Source organism: Mastacembelus armatus, chromosome 24 (genome assembly GCF_900324485.2).
Source record: "Mastacembelus armatus chromosome 24, fMasArm1.2, whole genome shotgun sequence".
Classification (NCBI taxonomy): domain Eukaryota; kingdom Metazoa; phylum Chordata; class Actinopteri; order Synbranchiformes; family Mastacembelidae; genus Mastacembelus; species Mastacembelus armatus.
In genome coordinates this window covers 934595-955688 of record NC_046656.1, presented here as the reverse complement: position 1 = coordinate 955688, position 21094 = coordinate 934595, and the positions used below count along the sequence as shown (strand labels likewise).

The window sequence follows — 21094 nt, the reverse complement described above, 5'->3', positions numbered from 1 at the left end:
TTATAACATTACAAACATATTTGGGTGAGACAATACAAGACATTTGAAGATGAAAATTTGTGATGGCCATTTCTCTTTTCTGACAAAAAAAAAACATTCACTGATCATGAAAACAATTTTAATTTAAACAGTTTTTTTTGAGTCAGCCCCTTAGAGTGGCAAACTCATGTATCAAAAAATATATATTCATAATATACAACTCGTGTATTTGAGTGTGGAAAAAAATCAATTAATTTGGATAAAAGACAAAGGAAGTCTGAAATTGTAGCTGCAGAAGACAGTATGAATGTGGACTTTGTTACTTACGTCTAGAGGTATAGTTTGTATCAAAATACACTTGCATTTTGAGTGTATCAAGGGATGGACTGCACTTTTCAATGAGTTTATCCAAACACAGCTGTAAGAAATATTGCAGATAGTGATTAAAAACAGGGATTCAGCTTACAATGCTAAGACCATGTTCTGGCCAATGTGTTATACAAGAAAATTTGAACTGAAAGGGGATGAGTCAGGTTAATCTTAAGAAAATCCCAAACTGGTCTCATATTTTTACGTGAAATCATCACAAAATTTAATCTCTGAGAAATGGAATATTTCCTTATTTGAAAAGAAAAACCTATAGCTAGTTGATGTTACAAGAAAAGGATTATTTGTACATTTATAATTTAACCCAAATTTCAATTTGTCCATTATATAAAGCAAAGCATTTTCGAATTGTGATCATCCTGCAATTTTCCTTACATTTCCACAAATTTAATCTGCACAAAGTATTGAAGTAAATACAAAAACACGAGATGTCCATTCACAATAGCAATTGAAACGGCCCAAATCGTAATCAATTAAGAGATGAAAAACAGAAACGCGATTACTACACACGTAGCAATCACAAGAGTAACAAAATATCAGAACGAGAAAATCACAACTAGGAAAAATCTTCTTGCCACACACTGGATGATATAACTAACGTTTGGTTTTGAACATGAGAAAACATTGCGGTCTTGGGCTGCCCAGTCAGTCCTGGTTGCTGATTGACATGGAAGAGACACGCAAACGAAATGAATGAGTTTGAAAGTCGTGCTTGCTGTTACGAATAAAGCGAATAAATGGTGTCTGCATTTCGTCACTATTTCACGTAGTTAATGATATGAGACCGGTTGAAAATCCAGTACAGTAACTTACCCCCTGAAGTTTTTGGATGTCTTGTTTTGTCAGCGTCCGATCAACATTAAAGCTATTTCTTGGATCCAGAACAACAGCTTTCACCTGAAAATATTAAAGGGGGGAAGGTTTCCCAAATTGACGTTAGGGATGCCAAGATCACAGTAGAATACTTTACGCCCCAAAAGTGTCAAAACTCTTGATCAGTTTTGAATCATTATGTATAACACAAGGCTGTTATTTTCATTGAAATAGGGATTTCAGTGCGAAGGAAGTTTAAAAACAGCCTGAAGTATATCTAATAAACATCTAACGCTACACTTAGTTAGCTGGCTAACGTTAACTAGCTAGTCTAACAGGCAGAAGGTTGGTTTAACTAACTAGCAAGCTGATGGTACTGACCATGAAAGCCGCCAAAGTGTCCGACACAACATGCCCCCTCACAGAACACTCCTGCACTATTTCATGGATTATATTTTTAACGACGGCTTCTCCGTGAGACATTTTTAGACAGGAAATAACGTTTTAACTGCGTTAGCTAGCTAACTGTACACTGCTGCTTGTTGATTGTGGTTGCCACAGAAACAGAGTTGTCCACGAGAGCGCGCTCGTTACAATGAAGGACAGCTGTGAATGAAGGATGAAGGTAAGACAGGAGCTGGCTCGTACCCTGCCAGAGGCCAGCTTCTTTTCCTTCAGTATCAGTGTTGACATAATGTAGGCTACACTTAAAATGTGTGGTCTAAATACGTTTTCATATGTTATAATAACTGGTTTGCAGCTGATTTACAAATATGTTTTTGCAAAGAAATAAATTTACTAAAATGTAAATACTTTTAGGTATTTTTGTTTATTTTAAATCACGTTTTAAAGGGGTGTCTGATTTGGTGCTGGAAATTAGCTAACTTGCTGAGTCAAAAAGAGCTTTAGAGAATTTATTTGACTTAATACATACACCATTAGCCTACATATGGATTAACTATTAAAATCTACCTTCCAACTGAGACCTTTCCCCATTTATTTAGGATACAGATTTGCTTAATCTACTACAGTGGAAAGGAATCAAACAAGTAAACCAAACACAAAACTTGCCAATTAAAATATTTATTATAAAAACTAACATAACATAGAAAGCATGTTTAGTTTGCCAGACTGAGCCCAGACTATTAGAGTAGAATAGGAGAAGGAAGACGATGAACCACATAAGGCAGACTCAGACACAGACACACTATGCAATTCAGTTCTGCCTTTCATAAGAATGGTTACATCTCAGTGATTTACACTTAAGAGCTGTGCTTTCACAAAAACACTGGGAAACACATGCAAAAATCCACACAAAATCTAAATTTCATCCAACAAATAACTTCATGCAAGGAAATAATGGCAAACAGTAAAGCAAATATAAATACACAGGGCTGATAAAAGATTTTTCAGATTTCATGATGAGGTATATGCAGTAGTTTTGGCACACTTGGAACACCTTCCATAAAAAATAAACTCTACTCTGCAAGTGTTAGAAATCCACACAAATGAAAAGATATTTTAGAAAAGAAAGGAAAACCAGTAAGAAGACACAGCACTCAGAATGTTGAAAACAAATTCAGACAAAACACTGCACCCACAGCATTCAACATTAACCCTCATTTAACATTAGAATAAAATAAAGTGAATGGTGTTAACAGACCAATACTGTAATTCATATAGTTCACCATGGACTTGCATGTCATTATTACATTACATAAAAACCCTGAGATAGGACTTGGCAAACGAATTCTCGCTTTCCTTCTCTCCAGTCTACATGACTGCAGTAAGAGCAAACATGTACCAAACATAACCTACAAACATTAAAATACCTGTGCTTAAATTTTCAAAAGTGTACTTAAGACAGTAAACGTTCTTGAGGCCAATAACAATTGAAAGGAATTTTATGACAAAGTTTTTGCCATATTGGTGGATTTCAGTAAATTAAGGAAGAAGCAGGTCAACAGAAACTTGCTGGGGGAAAATAAGAGCTCACAAGTTAAGAGCCACACTTATAAAACAAATATTTAAAAAGGTATTCAATGGCTCAGACCAATTCATGGCACCTTACTAGAGCTGACATTACATTTGGTGAAGTAAATTTAAATGGTACATTACACAGGAGTCAGACTTGCGGCATGATAGAGGTTAATCTCAGAAGCACTTCCTGAAGACAATCTGCAGCCCAAACTCTTCATATTCTTCTTGACTAATCCATGCAGAGCTGAAAGTGGGTAGGTTGGCCATCACTGCTCCTCCACACCATACTGAGAACACTCTCTATAGGGCTAGTGACATGAACACTCTCCCCATTCTCAGCAGGTACCAGCCTTTTGATTTCAGCCTGGAGCCGCTCAGGCAGCCCTGGCAGGAGAGTGTTCCCACCTACAGCAAGATAAAGAAACTCATTCAGTAAAGATCAGATTGCTGCTCTGTGCTTTGATTTCGTAGTACAGCGGGAGCACATTTTTGAGCATTCCAAACTGCAAAACCAACTATTACCTGACAGTACAATGTCTCTCAGGAAGCAGTGCCATAGGTCAATGTCCGAGCAGAGTACTGAGTTGAAGATTTTCTCATGCATCCCATAATGCTTCCATTCAATCAACTCTGGTTTAAACACAATCTCAGGGGCCCTGGATGAATTGGGGTTTGGTGATGGATAGGTAGAGTCATTCTTATTACAGTAGCCTTTCACAAAAGGATCTAATCTGTGTGTGCCTCTCAAAACAGTATGATGTGTGTATCACTTGTGGCCTACATGTATGTCATACATCACAAAGCTTGGATAACTGTGCTTTCTGCTGATTACAAGCATTTATAAAATTGTTAGCAACCATAAATGAAGTACTTAAAGCAAAATGAGTGAGTAACTTTGGTTAAAAGTACATGATCACATACCTAGAATAGTATACAGTAAGAACACTAGATATGATTTTGAAATATTAAAGCAAGGATATAAACAAGTGCTGGAATTATCTCTTTAGTACACATTTAGTGCTTTTTTGTATGATGCATCCAACAGGGACCATGAACAGTATACTTCAGTCTGAATCTGATTGCCCAAGATTTTCGGTGTTGGTACTGATTTCCTTATAATCCCAGTCAGTGAATTGCACGGCATGGCATGCAGTTACCTGAACCATTCTATGCCAAGGGTGACAATTTGTCCATCTGGCATAGTGTAATGCATCTCTGTGCTGGATGACCTCCAAGTCAGCTCAGCTTCATAGTTGAGAGCTACACAGCAGCACTTCTTCATCTCCCTCGCTATCTCCACCTCTACAGTGGTGTGCAAGCTCAGTCCTTGTTCCTGCAGAAGCTTTAAAGGTAGAGCAAGTAACTTTTTAAGATATTTTTCAGTAAGAAAAGCAAAATCATGGGCACTATTCTGAACATTATTTAAAAAGGTGGTGCTCTCTGAGAATTAAGGATAATGCATAAAAAATAAGGGTTATGCACAACAGTAACATACTGCCTTCGTCTTGGTATAACCTGTGGTTCATAGATTGACCACACGGAACCATATGACATACACCTACAAACTCTGTCAAGACAGGCTGGCCATACAAAGATGGACCTCAAACAATAACAGGTAGACCAATTCAACAAATAATAATCTGCACTGAATGTACAAAAACTTAACTGTATACACGTAAAGAAAATTGAGTTTTCCTCTTCACTGTCACCAACTGCTTGCTTATAAGGGATTTGTTGGTTTGTCTTTTTATTTTTTTGGAAAGTGCCTGATTGTATTGTGATTTGGTGCTATACAAATAAATTGAATCAAATTAAAGTCAAAGTCATCATTCAGTCCTGGAAAGGATGTACACTGAACTTCTCCGAAGTCACCAAAATCAAACAGAATATTTCTGTTAAACACAAACAGCCATGATCTTTCATGTCTTTAAATCATCACACTTTCTAAAAAATGAAACCCTTATCATGAGCCAAATGGTAAAGAAGTAATAGTAGTAGTAATGGATAAATTTGTTGAAGAGACATTATAGCAACTGAATAATCCTGTTTACCATCACAAACCGTCCTCTTTTGGAAAATATACAGATGACTTTAAATGGTATGTTAATTGCAGCGTGAAAGGATGAGTCAGATTTTTGTGGTGTGAGCATCCAACTATATACTATATATGTTCCGAATTGTTTATAGAAACTCTACATTTCCCAGGAAGACCAATGATATCCTCCAATGGATCCCTCACTGAACCGGTTTCTCAATTTGTGGATTTTCACCTTAAACCTGTAGACAGGTGCTTAGTAGTCTCTTTTCCTGTTTGCCAGTGGATTGAGTGTGCGCTCCAAACACTTTAGTTTTTCTTTTGCAAAATGTACAATTTTAGACAAATGCGAGAAGAAAGAAATACCAAATCAGCAAAAAAAATCTTTGAGGAAACGTCAGGAACTTTCTTTCAAATGTTTTATAGGAATGATTCTGAATTCTACAAACAAAGGTGTGTAAGTTGAAAAGCATTTGCATCTGTTCAACTCAATTCAATTCAAACAAGCCCACAGAATGGGGAAAGTTAGAAGAGGCCACAAAAGACTAAGAATTATTTCTGTGGAGCCTCTGAGATATAAAGAAAACTACTTCATACTACTTCCACTCAGATTCTGTAGTATGCATACGATGGACACCTTGCTATCCTATGAGGCCATGGGAGAGGAGACGTCATATGCCAGAAAATAGAGGAAAGCGGCTCCTTACAAGTGTACCTCAGAGAAAAAAATGTGGTTAAATGGCACTTGTTTAACATAATTTAAATGAACGGCTGACTTATTGAAAGTTTAAACAGTGTAAATTGATGAGATGATTTTGTGAATCATTATTTTTGAGCAGATCAAGTTAACATCAATGATGTAAACCAGCTTGTTAAGACAGCCTTTTTAACAGGGACCTTGGTTGTTAAACAGTTTGAGATGAGAAAATTTAATGGAATTTAAATATTGCTGTGCTCTAGTGGGCTCTTTAAATATTTGCGTGGTTGTGACGACAACACTTGACAATATCAACATGCCGGATGTAGTACGTCCAAATTCCATCTATACTACCCTGATTCACACTATATAGAACGTACACTATATAGAACGGTCGAGAAGTACATACTTACTCAAATGTAGTACCTCCTAGATAGTATGTGATTTCAGATGCAGTCCAAGTATACTGAAAAATGCATCTATGGCCATGTATTCTGATAATACTATCATTTATTTAACTGCTAGTAATTTTGCTTCAGGAAGAGCTGATGTTAAAACTGAACATACAGTGGGTACGGAAAGTATTCAGACCCCTTTAAATTTTTCACTCTTTGTGTCATTGCAGCCATTTGCCAAAATGAAAAGTTAATTTTATTTCTCATTAATGTACACTCAGCACCCCATCTTGACAGAAAAAAAAACAGAAATGTAGAAATTTTTGCAAATTTATTAAAAAAGAAAAACTGAAATATCACATGGTCATAAGTATTCAGACCCTTTGCAGTGACACTCATATTTAACTCACATGCTGTCTTTTTTCCTTCTGATCCTCCTTGAGATAGTTCTGCTCCTTCACTGGAGTCCAGCAGTGTTTAATTAAACTGATTGGATTTGATTAGGAAAGGCACACACCTGTCTATATAAGACCTTACAGCTCACAGTGCATGTCAGAGCAAATGAGAATCATGAGGTCGAAGGAACTGCCCAAGGAGCTCAGAGACAGAATAGTGGCAAGGCACAGATCTGGCCAAGATTACAAAAGAATTTCTGCAGCACCCAAGGTTCCTAAGAGCACAGTGGCCTCCATAATCCTCAAATGGAAAAAGTTTGGGATAACCAGAACTCTTCCTAGACCTGGCCGTCCAGCCCAACTGAGCAATCGTGGGAGAAGAGCCTTGGTGAGAGAGGTAAAGAAGAACCCAAAGATCACTGTGGCTGAGCTCCAGAGATGCAGTAAGGAGATGGGAGAAAGTTCCACAAAGTCAACTATCACTGCAGCCCTCCACCAGTCAGGGCTTTATGGCAGAGTGGCCCGACGGAAGCCTCTCCTCAGTGCAAGACACATGAAAGCCCGCATAGAGTTTGCTAAAGACCACATGAAGGACTCCCAGACTATGAGAAATAAGATTCTCTGGTCTGATGAGACCAAGATTGAACTTTTTGGCGTTCATTCTAAGCGGTATGTGTGGAGAAAACCAGGCACTGCTCATCCCCTACCCAATACAATCCCAACAGTGAAACATGGTGGTGGGAGCATCATGTTATGGGGGTGTTTTTCAGCTGCAGGGACAGGACGACTGGTTGCAATTGAAGGAAAGATGAATACGGCCAAGTACAGAGATATCCTGGAAGAAAACCTCTTCCAGAGTGCTCAGGACCTCAGACTGGGCCGAAGGTTCACCTTTCAGCAGGACAATGACCCTAAGCACACAGCTAAAATAACAAAGGAGTGGCTTCAGAACAACTCTGTGACCGATCTTGACTGGCCCAGCCAGAGCCCTGACCTAAACCCAATTGAGCATCTCTGGAGAGACCTGAAAATGGCTGTCCACCAACATTCACCATCCAACCTGACAGAACTGGAGAGGATCTGCAAGGAAGAATGGCAGAGGATCCCCAAATCCAGGTGTGAAAAACTTGTTTCATCATTCCCAAGAAGACTCATGGCTGTACTAGCTCAAAAGGGTGCTTCTACTCAATACTGAGCACAGGGTCTGAATACTTATGACCATGTGATATTTCAGTTTTTCTTTTTTAATAAATTTACAAAATTTTCTACATTTCAGTTTTTTTCTGTCAAGTTGGGGTGCTGAGTGTACATTAATGAGAAATAAAATGAACTTTTTTGATTTTGGCAAATGGCTGCAATGACACAAAGAGTGAAAAATTTAAAGGGGTCTGAATACTTTCCGTACCCACTGTATCTAAAACCACAGCTACGATAATAGCATCTAGTCTACCCCACCCATTGTGCCTGGTGGAGCCTGTGCCGACAATCAACTGACAGCAGTTGGTGAGTGCATAGCTTTCTCTGAATTGCTTCCTCCTGGCTGTTTGTTTCTTAACCCATCTAGCCTCTGGTAAAGGTGGAGGCCTACCATCTGTGTTCAGTTCCATCTTCCACTGCAGATAAACCCCATCAAGCACTTTTTCCAGTTCTGAGCTGCAACTATTTCAATTACAGCTCAATGTGCCTGCATTGTGTGTGCTTATTTACCGCCCACACAAGTTTAATTCAAACTTTATTCAGGACTTTTTAAATGGGGATTATTTTGAGAACTGACCGCTTTTTAAATTGTGGGTGACATTCATATGGGCTGTGACCCTAAACCACAAATAAAGCTTGCGTCAGAGCCATGGACCAATGAAACCATTCGTGCGCTCAGACGTGAATGTAGGCGGGCTGAGAGGAAATGGAAAAAGGACAAACTTCAAGTGTCTGCTTGTGCCATTATCAAGAGCTGCTTGTGCAATTATCAAGAGCTGGAAAGACTGCAAAAGCACAATACATGTGTAACTTTGTGTCCAGGAACTGTCACAGGCCTCAGGTCCTTTTTATCCCTCTGGGTGGGTGTTTTGACATCCCTTGACATTTGTGATTTTTTCAGTTGCTTTTAAACATATTAATGGCTAAAGTCTGATAACACTAATCAGACCAAACTGGATTACAATAATATGTGAGCAGCAAGTTTATACATGATTGTGTTTTTGAGAAAACAGCGTTTATGCATGGTTAGTGAAAAACTACAATTTTAAGTCACTGAAATAAGGCCATAAAACACGAAGAACATTGTTCACAAGACTTCTGAGAAATGCATCTTGTAGCCTAAATAGTTTTTCACATGTCAAAACTTGTTCAGGGCCCCAAAATACCCTTAAACCCCAGAGGGCTAACATTAACTGTTGATATGATATTTATGCTTTGTGTTATTGACTGGTGCCTTTATCTGTTTATTGTGTATGATGAAACTTCAGTGTAAAATAAATGTAAGAGCTGCAGGACAATCTGAATTTCCCCTATGGGGGATGAATAAAGTTTCTATCTCTATCTAATTCATACAGAATAATTTGATTGTTTGCAGGCAGCACCCCAATGATTATGACCCAATAATCTCACTTATGAACTTGTATTCCAAGATTTTCTTCCCCCCAAATGAATGAATGATTTATACAATAGCGACAGTACCGAAACATGGACATAACATCTCATATATTTCGCATTTTAATTCCACTTTACCTTTTCATCCCAATTACTAATGATCCCAGTCTTTACAGGGTGGTGCAAAGCCAGCCCTCGCATTTGCTGAGCTTCATGTCCAATGTAAGTCTCCCTTACAATATTACCATTCAAGATTTCCTGAAAGAAAATATTACATTAACATTGCATTTTGTCCTAAAAATCTGTGTTGAAAAATAAATTCAGAACACAACCTACCTCATATTTTGGCACCCCAATTATAATGCTGGGAATATCTTGATTTGCATAAACTGCTTTCATAAAACCAGAGCCACTGTCCAATACTATGGGAGTCTTAAAATCTGTTATCTGCAATTAAATAATTGAAAAATAAATCCATGTGAATCAAAGTAACAAATCTAACTGTTCACAAATATAGGGTTGGATTAATATAGTGAATAGTAGAAATACTGACAGGTCTTAGGGAACAGTTCAACATTTTACAAAATGTAAGTATTTGCTTTCTTCCTTAGAGTGAGATAATATGCATATTGTACCTCTCTCATGTCGTTAGTCTTGGCCTGAATCCCAGATGACCCAGAACATGATATTCTCATTGCCTCAAATTTCTGCATATCATCATGCAGGTCATTCAGCTCTTGTCTTCCACCAGGATCAAACTCCAGAGGGTGGTCAGGAAACGGCTGGGGCGCCGACTGCTGATGTGGGCAGTGAAACATAGGAGATACAGTCTGGATGTCCGTTATTAGTTGTATATCTCTCTGCAGCAAACACACGGGTACCAATGATGTATCCTCGTCATCTTTAGTGGTTATTTCAGACAACTGATCTGATGACAACCCATATTTCTCTGGGTGGTTATTGTTGTGCTCCTTTATATTTGTATTGAGAACAAACTGCAGTGCATTAGGTGGCTTATCATGAAGATCAAGTTGCTCAACTTCAAGATGTTGAGTAGATAAAAACAGATGTGCATTAAACTGCTCTGTGTTATAAGATATACTGTGTTCTCTGAGATTGTTCACAGGTGAAGTTTTTCTTGGCTCAGGCACAGAAAGTAGGTTTGATCCATCATCCAGCCTCATCTCAGGGGTTAAAAAAACTTCTGCTTTGTATATCATAGCATTCTGACAAGACCTATTGAATTCCTTCCCATAGAAACATCCTGTGGGTGGAATTCCCACCTCCTCAGAGGTTTTTTTAAAATCAGAAGTAACTCTATTACTTAAGGTTGGATTAGCTTTAAAGTACATAATATTTTGATACTGAGAAACGGCATCATGTGGTGTGGCATCTTCAGCAAGATTAGGACCTGATTCTCCTTGAATGTTTTCAGTATTACATTTATCCTCCTCATCCACAGGTTTGGAATGTGTTCTTTGTGATACATTAAAGGTATTTGATAAAAGTTCATCGGTGAGTGCTTCGTCCTCCTTAGCAATTTTAGCCATCCCCATTATAGAACATTTTACAACCTTTCTAGCCCTTTGCTTGTGCTTCTTGACCTCATCACATTTCTCTAACTCCTGATTCTCCTCCAGTTCCAGCCAGAAAGCCTCCCTCACACTAAATGGCCAATTGTTATTTGAAGGTTTGTTCCAGGAGAGTTTGCTGGTGACGTTTTCTTCACACTGTAGGAGCTCATAGATTTTCAAGTTCTCCTCAACAATCAGTTCATTGAGAACACAGACTTTCCTTAGCTCTGTCACCATGTCTGGCTTGTTGTTAAGTGGTGCTGCAACTTCAGTACAGTGGCCCTCATCTTTAAAAGTCTTATTGTCACTTACAGATCCAGCTGATCTGGAATCACTTAAGTCAGAATTTGCACGATCAAGGTAGTTCTCAAGGCCATGTTCTTCAGCTTCAGTCAATTTACTGGATGACATCTTTAAAAATGAGCATAAGCAGACAGAAAAACATTGCATGTTTACACAGGTTATATCAAATATACTGGCAAAAAAGGTAGACATTTGCTCTGTAGTCAAAGCCTATCAAAGTACAAATTGTACAGGACCATAAACCAGACTGATTTTGACAGGCTACACTGATATCCACAGTCAACAATATAGTAGACAGAGGAGACTTAAGTCACTAAGACGCTGCGTGTCTAGGTGGCCACCAGCTGATAAGTTACTAACAACATTTCAGTACCATCAAAAACGAGCTCTCTGTACTATTATTGGTCAACATAACCTAATAGCAAGTCATCATTCTCAAGATAGCAAAACACTAGTTCTTACTTGAAATATTTCTCTGGCATATTTTTAAATGCTGAACTCACTTATTTTATTTATTTTTTGCAAGTACCTACCCACAAATCTTGCATTTTGCAGGTACTTTGTCAAAGCAAACAAGCTGCACTTGCACTTTTCAACTTTGATGTTTATGACAGTATACCCAAGTCACCACAAGTTTGTAAACTTTTTTTTTTTTTTACTAGAAAATGTACATGACTGATGTTAAAAGGATTTTTTTTGGCCAGGGACCTTAACAAATGCAGGTATTTTAACAATTTATCCAAAAACCATTTATTAGAACCCATCCCTATCTGCAAAATCAAATCACTGCTTAATTTACCACACAAAGCTGGCCCTCACTGTCCCACTGCGGCCACTGATTGTGGATGACCTCAGACTTCAACAGGGTCTCAAGCACAACCTCTTGAGCCAGAACATTTTCTTCCTCCTGTATAGCAAGACATCATCACATCAAGTTGGAAATGGCTTTATTAGCCTGTTGTGATTTAAACCTGATGGTATTTTCCACATTACAGCCTAACTTGTAGCCATGAAAATTATTAGTTGTAGCCTTTTCATGGCAGAAATCAACAACCCCCTTACTTAAATGGTTAATCTCTTACCTCCAGTATTTCATCAGCTCTGTCCAAGATCATCTCTACTTCTGTCAAACTTTCCTGCTCATTCACATCCCAGTCGTTTAGAGAGATATCAATCACGCTGTACAAAAGGAAAAAAATAAAAGCTATTGGTCATTTCTTTTAGCCCTGTTCACCTATTATCAAAGTTCTAAAATGCATACTTGACATCCAAATTCAACAAAGGACTCCCTGTAATGTGCAACTTTTGACAATGACATTCAGTTCAGCCCAGTCTTCAGCCTTTAGATTAAAAAAAAAGATCCACAATCGTAGTTTTTACAACATACACACATCTGGTGTGTGAAAAGAACACCTAAAGAGTTCCAATACATTTCAGAATCACCATCTTCAGCAACTAAATTCCATTTTCAAAATGGGAACTCATCAATCCTGGAAACATTTGTTATATAAGCTAAACTTCTTTTCCTTTCGGCTGCTACCTTCAGGGGTCGCCACAGCGAATCATCTGCCTGCATTTAACCCTATCCTCTGTATCCTCCATACCCACAGCAATTATCCTTAGGTCCTCCTTCACTATGCAGCTGCTTCTGGCCTTCTCTGTACTTCTCCATCAGCCTTCTCAAAGCAAATATTGCATCTGTGATACTCTTTCTTGGCATGAAACCATACTGCTGCTCACAAATGCTCACTTTCTGACCTCAGCCTAGCCTCCAGTACTCTTTCCTGTAACTTCATTGTGTGACTCATCAGCTTTATTCCTCTGTAGTTTCCACAACTCTGCACATCTCCCTTGTTCTTAAAGATGGGCACCAGTACACTTCTCCTCCATTCCTCAGGCATCCTCTCACTGTCCAAGATCTTGTTAAGAAGCCCAGTCAAAAACTCTACTGCCACCTCTCCTAAACACTTCCATACCTCCACAGGTATGTCATCAGGACTGACTGCCTTTCCACTCTTCATCCTCTTCAACACCTTCTTCACTTCATCCTTACTGATCTTTGCTACTTCCTGCTCCACAACAGTCACCTCTTCTACTCTGTGCTCACTAACATTTTCCTCATTCATCAACTCTTCAAAGTATTCCATCTTTCCATCACACTTGTGGCACCTGTCAACACATCCCTGTCCTTAATCACCCTAACCTGCTGCACATCCTTCCCATCTCTGTCTCTCTGCCATGTCAACCTGTACAAATCCACCTGTCCCTCCTTAGTGTCCAACCTATCATACAAATCCTCATACACCCTTTGTTTGGCCTTTTCCACCTCTACCTTCACCTTACACTGCATCTCCCTGTACTCCTGTCTGTTCTCTTCTGTCCTCTGTGTCCCACTTCTTCTTAGCTAACCCTTTCCTCTTAAAACACTCCTGAACTTCCTCATTCCACCACCAAGTCTCCCTATCTGCTTTCCTCTTTCCAGATGACACACCAAGTACCGTCCTACCTGTCTACCTGATCACTTCAGCTGTAGTTGTCCAGTCATCTGGAAGAACCTCCTGACCTCCCAGAGCCTGTTTCAGCTCCTCCCTGAAAGCCACACAACACTCTTCCTTTTTCAACTTCCACCACTTGGTCCTTTGCTCTGCCCTTGTCCTCTTCATCTTCCTCACCACCAGAGTCATCCTACACAACACCATCGTTTGCTGTCTGGCTACACTCTCCCCAGCCACTACTGATCTCTTTCAGGTTGAAACGTGATGTACTGCAATTCTTGTCAGGGGTTACAAAACTTTAAGGGGGAGCAAGACTTAGAGAAAGGCCAATTAATTTGTGACCACAAGGGACCATTTTTGTTCAGCCAAAGTTACCTGGGCTCTCCATATATTATGATTAATGAAATTTGAGGTCAGACAGAAGCATTACCCATTCACAGCATTATGTTTCTGATCATGGAGGTCATATGAATCCCACAGAAGAGTAGAAATCCCCTCTGTGGTGTAGATGGACTCATCTCTTCCATCTCTAATGGTGCTGGAGAGTATGTTGTTGATGGGACTTAGTTCAGGATCCTCCAAATTGATTTGTGAATTTAGTATCCAACCCTTGCTCTGTGGCCCTCTGGGCTGTACGCTGCTCGACCCCTCTGTCTGCGTAGAGCAATCTCGACACCTGTACAAGTGGTTGGTAATAGTGTGGTGGTCTAAGGGATCATGCAATTGTAGGTTTCTCTTCTGCGATGTTGGCTTCTGTGTAGTGGTGACACTGTACAAGTTCCTCAGATCATCTAAAGGCAAGCTAAGACAATTATTCAAGTGTGCAGCTGTGCATTTCACTTTGATCTCAAAGTTAACGGAATCCATGGTTGTTTTGGGGATGATCTGGAAGCTAGCCCTGGATGAATTTCCCACAGGGCCAAAATCAAATACCTTTTTATGATCCTCTGAATTTGAGACACTGGAGATTTTTTCACTGTGAATTTGAGACTTGTTCATGGCACGTCTCCCAGTATCCCTAGTCCCAGCAGACAGAACCTTTACTCCTTCCCTCCCTCCCCAGGTCTCTTTTAGGCTGCTTCCTGTTCCATCAAAGCCAGAGTCGAATGAGCTGACACAGGGTGGTTTGCCCTCAGCAGACATGATCCCCATTGACGCACCCTGGGGCATTTCCTTAGCACTTTCACATTTGGTGAGGTTGGACATGGAAGAGATGTCCTGAACATCTTTGGTGGTTACACTTTTAGCACTGTCAGCAAAGGACTGATTTACATGGCTGCTCCTCAAAAATGCATACTGCCACTGTAAGGCCAGCAGGAGTTGACCGACCACCACAGGTCCAGAAGAAAGAAGTTTCCTCAGCATCATGCATCTGTTGAAATTAAAAAAAAACACTAAAGTAGCATTAAAAATAATGTCTGTGAAGAAATGTCATACCAGGTGAAGTTATCTAGAGGTTGAGTCATGACAACTGGACTTCTAGTTTTTAGGTCGAAACGTTTCACTACTCATCGGCTTCATCAGTTAGAGAAAGCTGGTAGAGAAACTTCAATTTATCTTTCAGGTTGGTTTCACTCCACCCCTAGTCCCACAGGCTCATTAGGTGAGCTATGTAAATCAGGTGAGAGTCCTTAGACCCACACTCCTGAGTAGGTTTCACTTCACACCTGGGCTGAATAGGCTCGTTAGGTGAACAATAGAAGTGAGCTCAGGTGACGATTGTTAAGAATTAATAGTAGACTCATGTGACCCCCCTGATTTAGCAAATGGCAAATGGGAGTGTGTCCTCCCTGGAAGACATGTATCTACACTACAAGTCCAAGTCCGGAAAGTTTCCCCATTCAATTCAATGGACAGTGTTTCCAAAGTCAGATGGTAGTGAACTTTTCAACCTTTAATTGTCTTGTCAGAACAAATAGCCAGGACTAGCTTTACATGCTATTCTTACAATATGTCCTAACTTTAAAACACCATTAAACCTCTGATCTCTTATTTATCTATAAGATTACTGTAGCAAAACAAACGAGACCCACAGGCTTCTCTTTATAATCTCATCAAACTTAATTTTCTCACCGCTCAGAGATCTGCTTGCCTGCCTGCTGGAGCTCATCATCTGGGATGACATTAGATAGATGAGCCATATACAGCAGCTCCTCCACATCAGGAGGTGGATTATTCTTCAGGAAAGTGGATAGTTTGTGCCTCCATGCAGGGATTGACTCCCAGTTCCTCCTTTGCTTATGTGTGGGAACACATTCTGCATTAACATCCGAAAGCAGCTCCTGGAGGAAGTTCTCACAGATGACCAGACTGTACCAGCTGCTTGCCTGTAAGAACAACAGTGAACAAGTTCAGAATGAACAGCATACATGGTACTGACACTGCAACTTTACAGTTTAAAAAACAATTTACCTTTTGGTATATAGCATATAGCAGCTTACACTTGAAACAAAAATTCTGAACTGGATAAAATTACAATTATCACCCTAACTGTCACCATCCATCCATTTTCTTCCGCTTATCCGGGGCCGGGTCACAGCACCCTAAGCAGGGATGCCCAGACTTCCTTTTCCCTGGACACTTCCTCCAGCTCTTCTGGGGGGACATTGAGGGATTCCCAGGCCAGCCGAAAAACAATCCCTCCAGCATCTCCTGGGTCTTTCCTGGGACCTCTTCAGGGGTGGGACATGCCCTGAACACCTGCCAGGGAGGTGCCCAGGAGGCATCTGGAACAGATGCCTGAGCCACCTCAGCTGGCTCCTCTTGATGTGGAGGAGCAGCGGCTCAACTCCAAGCTCCTCACCCTATCCCTAAGGGAGCGCCCAGCTACCCTGCGAAGGAAGCGCATTTCAGCAGCTTGTATCCGAGATCATGTCCTTTCGGTCATGACCTCATAGGAGAGAGTAGGAACATAGACTGACCAGTAAATCAAGAGCTTTCCCTTTCGGCTCAGCTCCTTCTTCACCACAACGGATGTGAATACTTGCCTCAATGACATGAGAAATATATGGCTAAAGCTTGAAATGCCTACTTTCAAATTAAACAATTCAAGTCGAAAACAAATCCCTTTTTATTTAATCCATATGAAAGTAAGGAGTGGTACGGTTTTCTCCTGTCTCACCTAATTATAACTAATGTGATCCCACCTCGCACTGAGAGCAATGTTCATATGGAAATTATCTGAGGTGAGCCAGGTAATTATGTGCACACCCCCAAGAAATGCCATAAAATATCAAGCTTCATTATAGAATTTAGCATTTTGGATGGTTCCCGACAGCAACGAAGAGTTTGTCCTCAGAGGAAAAACGCCACTCGGATGACGAATGCTTGCATTTTGAAGAGCAACTGGACCCAGCAGAGGATATAATTCCTGGCAAGTAACTCCCTCTCAGCCACGTTCCTGATTGAAAGGTTCATTATGCACGTCTTTGTCTTCTCAGGTGAATCACATGATTATTCATGATCAGGTACACCTTCCTGCATATGTCTTTTCTACAAAAAAAAAGGGCCTTAGAAAAATGTATTGTTTTCTGTGAATGGGTGAACAAGATGACTTTCACATCATTTTGAAGCAAACACTTTAAGCTACAGGATGCAGTTCTGGATGTGCTTTATGGACTTATTTCAGTGACTTAAAAATTTTAGTTTTTTGCTAACCATACATAAATGCTGTTTTCTCAAAAACACAATCATGTATAAACTTGCTGCTCACATATTATTGTTGCCTAGCTTGTGCTGATTACAGTGTTATCAGACTTTAGCCATTAATATGTTTAAAAGCAACTGAAAAAAGCACAAATGTCAGGGCATGTCAAAACTTGTCTAGGGCCCCAAAACACCTTTAGACCCCAGAGGGTTAAACTCCTCCACCTGAGGCAGGATATCTCCCCTGACCTGGAGATGGCAAGCCACCTTTTTCCAGCTAAGAAACCACCATAGCTATTCAGCTTCAGATTTAAAAAAGAAAAAAAAAAAACTGACAAGATGGCACAGAATATATTTTTTATTTGAGAAATGTCACAAAATAGATTGGTAAAACTGTTGACCTTTTCAGCTAATTGACATTACCACAGTTGATGAAGCGATCTTTAAGCGATAGCAGATAGCTTACCTTATTGTAGTAGTGATGGTAACTGCAAACTGCTCTAAGGGTTTGAAGAATGACGTGCACAGCAGAATGGAGTTTATCCTTCAGCCTCTCCAGATCCAAAACCCAGCGCTCTACACTTCTCCTGTCAAACTGTAGGATTTCCATTAACGTGTGGATCACATCTTCAGCACAGCGAACAAGTGCCTAAGAATTGGGAGGTGAGAAGCGCAATTTTGGGATTATTTATAAATACAAGTAAAGTGGACAACAACGTATCAGCATAAATTAAATTCTAGCAAATATGACAATATGATAACCGCTGCCCACATTTACAGTATCAAAAACTCATAGGAAACAGGTATACTTTACACGAAGGAACAAAACACATCAACTATTCAAGTACCATAGCAGGAGTGTGAATGAATGCTTCAAACTGGGAAACCAACATCACTCCTTTTGCAGTATCCTTGGCAATCTCTATTTTGTAGGGTTGGAGCTTCTCTTGTAGAAGGGTTTCAATCTGTTTTGTGATCTGTAAGCACAAGTAAATAAACTGTTCAAAAAAGCTAAGGGAACATTACCCATACATGCACAACGTAAGACCAAAACAGTCAAACTTCAGGGATCAATCTGTCCATTTGGGAAGCACAAGTGCTTTGGTGCAAATTAAAGTGACAACAGGTGCAATGGAGATACAAAAGCGAGACAACCTCCAAAAAAAAACAAAGAAACAAACAAACAAAAAAAAAAAAAAAAACAACACAAAAAAAAGAGCATGGTTTCGCATGTGGTAGCAACAGGTAAATGCACTCTCCTTAATCCATCCTGACTGAGTCTTCTCATGTTTTGTGTTTTGGTAGTGTCCTTGTCACTACCGGTAGCATGAGGCAATACCTCCAAGATGGAGTAACATTAACTAATAAAATGTATTACATTTTCAAGGTTACTTGCCCAACAAGTTAATGTCATTAAAATGAAAGTAATTACAATATTACTCTCTGAATTGTAATGTGTTAAACTATTTTTAACCACAGAAGTATGAATAGGCATTTTAAAATGCTGATGAGTGAATGTGAGACAGCACAAGAGGCGGAATGTGGGACTGTGCGTCATTAAAAGACCATGCTGATGAGAGCATGATGAAACTAACAGTGTGGGAATTGGAGTTGTCTGACTGGAAATTGATTTTCCCTCTGCTTTTAATTGTATCCATCCAGCCTCATGTTTTAGGAGACAGGCTGAAGAGGATCCACAGTAATCATACTGGTTTGATTTGGTTTCGATTTCTTTTTTTTTTTTTTTTTTTAAAAAGGAAGGTCACAACATATGAGGGTAAAAGGGGGTATTTATTAGATGTTTGTTCTTCCTCTACCGGATCCCCCAAGGGTAGTGTCCTTGCCCCTTTGTTATTTGATTTATATACTAATGAATGTCAAAGTAATCAAGACGGTCACTACATCATTTATTTCGGAGATGATACAGTTCTTGTTAGTGACGGCTCTGAGCACAGTCCTGTAGTCTGTGACTTTACTGATAGGTGTAAATCTTCTCTTTTAAACAATGTGCGAAAGATGTACTGTATACTGATTTTAGTAAGCAACCTAATTATATTTCCTGTTTTTATAGACGCTCAGGATGTGGAGTTGGTGGAACAGTCAGTTTAAGTATCTGAGCGCAATGTTTGACGAAAAATTGCTTTTTATGTCTTAGGCTGATGCAAAAACAGAATCGACTTGGAAGCCAAAATGGCCAGTGATCCTTCTTTCAAGTGGGCTTGGTTCTTGTTTTGTCTGCACAATAGTTTGATATCTTACACATCTGCCACAGACAAATTAACCACACTATACAGGCAAATTTCAGTGTGATTAATGATCTTGTATAAGTAAACCAAACAGGCTCAGTGGTTCACCTGTAGTGCATCCTCTTGCAGATGGCAAACCTGAAGGTGCCGACGAGCTCTATAAAAGGCCTGTTGCCACAGCAACTCCACTTTTTCCAAAGCTGCAGCTATACTGTGAAAGGCAAATCAAAATGTTAACCTTTCCCTAATAGCTGATCTTGTCAGTATCTGTGTGCTGTTCTTACAAAAGGTTTTTACCAAATGCATACAATAAATGCAAAGTTCTTTTCTTGATTAACTGATATATCACTGTCTTAAAATACTCACACTTTTCAACTTTACAGAATGACAATTTCAGAGCAAAGTGTAGTGTCTTCAGAGTAAAATTTTGTAAAAGTCAAATCAAGTGTTTACCATAAAATGTCAAGTATGTTTCCACACATAAACCTAAATATTCCTCAGCCTATATAATCGTTATTAGTGAAACTCATGTTGGCACTGTGCTTCCATTCTCGGGCAACACAGGACTACTGCAACATAGTTGCATGGTATGCATGGGAAGTGTTACTACAGAAGAATAGTGCCATTGGTAACATTTTCTGTGACTGAGCTGGCTGCATGCAGTACCTGCTGTGGTTCTGGAACATTTCAAAGGCAGTGTGGGTGAAGAGGGCAGTGCCAGCCATTGCTTGATAACATGGCTCCATCTCAGGGTGACGCAGTTTCTCTACCACACACTCACAGTGTCTCAACAACTTATCCAGCCCCAGATCTCTGCAAAAGGCAATACATAGTACATATTAATGATATACGGCAGGTTTGGAGATACAAATGAGAGACAACCCCCAAAAAGGACATGGTTTGTTTTGTTTTGCATGTGGCTGGGACCAAAAAAAATGCACTCTCATCATCCATCCTGACTGACTTCTGAGGTTTTGTGTTTTGCTAGTGTCCTTGTCACTACTGGTGGCATGAGACAGTACCTGCAGTTTGCTCAGGCAGTCCAGTTCCTCCAAGATGGAGTAACATTAACTTGTTGGGCAAGTTACTTTGAAAATGTAATACATTATATTTTACTAGTTAATGTCATTTGAAAATAATTAATTACAATATTACTTTTACTATACTATACTTACTTTTACTATACTGAATTTTAATGTGTTTTCACCAAAATAACCACATTCTAAAATATAGAGATTGAGTGAACATGGGGGGGAGGCAGCATGTGGCACGGTGCACAATTAACAGATGACTGTATTGATGAAAACATGATTAAACAACTAGCAAAGAAAAGAAAAACTCTGAACTCTGTGTCTATTAAGCATTTAACATTGGTGCACAATCATTTAGCATCAAATGCACACAAAACCATAAGCAAACTAAACAATCTACTTACTACCAGTAAGTCAGTAGGTGAAGCTGCAGGTAGGAAGCTGGGCACAAGTGTGGGAATTGGAGATGTCTGACTGGGAATCGATTTTCCCTCTGCTTTTAACTGTATCCAGCCTCATGTTTTAGCGGA

At 39.6% G+C, this 21094-nt stretch overlaps 2 protein-coding genes across 3 annotated transcripts in view; both read right to left on the bottom strand.

Moving 5' to 3' along the window:
• Positions 1 to 1727, bottom strand: part of cfap206 (cilia and flagella associated protein 206) — a 46838-nt gene extending 45111 nt beyond the window's left edge. For both annotated transcript variants that reach the window (XM_026318184.1, XM_026318185.1), the window contains exons 1-3: positions 1561 to 1727; positions 1180 to 1263; positions 307 to 397 (exon numbers count right to left, since the gene is read on the bottom strand). In XM_026318184.1, coding sequence (XP_026173969.1) covers positions 307 to 397; positions 1180 to 1263; positions 1561 to 1662 — 277 coding nt within the window. In that variant the 5' untranslated portion in view covers positions 1663 to 1727. The remainder of the gene's footprint in view (positions 1 to 306; positions 398 to 1179; positions 1264 to 1560) is intronic.
• A 1387-nt stretch (positions 1728 to 3114) lies between these two features.
• LOC113137240 (uncharacterized) lies at positions 3115 to 20278 on the bottom strand. The gene is given in 15 exon segments (XM_026318756.1): positions 3115 to 3460; positions 3462 to 3564; positions 3682 to 3815; positions 4317 to 4501; positions 9409 to 9528; positions 9607 to 9717; positions 9906 to 11255; positions 11947 to 12054; positions 12230 to 12326; positions 14073 to 15014; positions 15716 to 15969; positions 17754 to 17936; positions 18136 to 18264; positions 19642 to 19744; positions 20200 to 20278. Coding segments are annotated over 15 exon segments (4005 nt in total). The 5' UTR covers positions 20259 to 20278; the 3' UTR covers positions 3115 to 3333.
• Between the last annotated feature and the right edge of the window lie 816 nt (positions 20279 to 21094).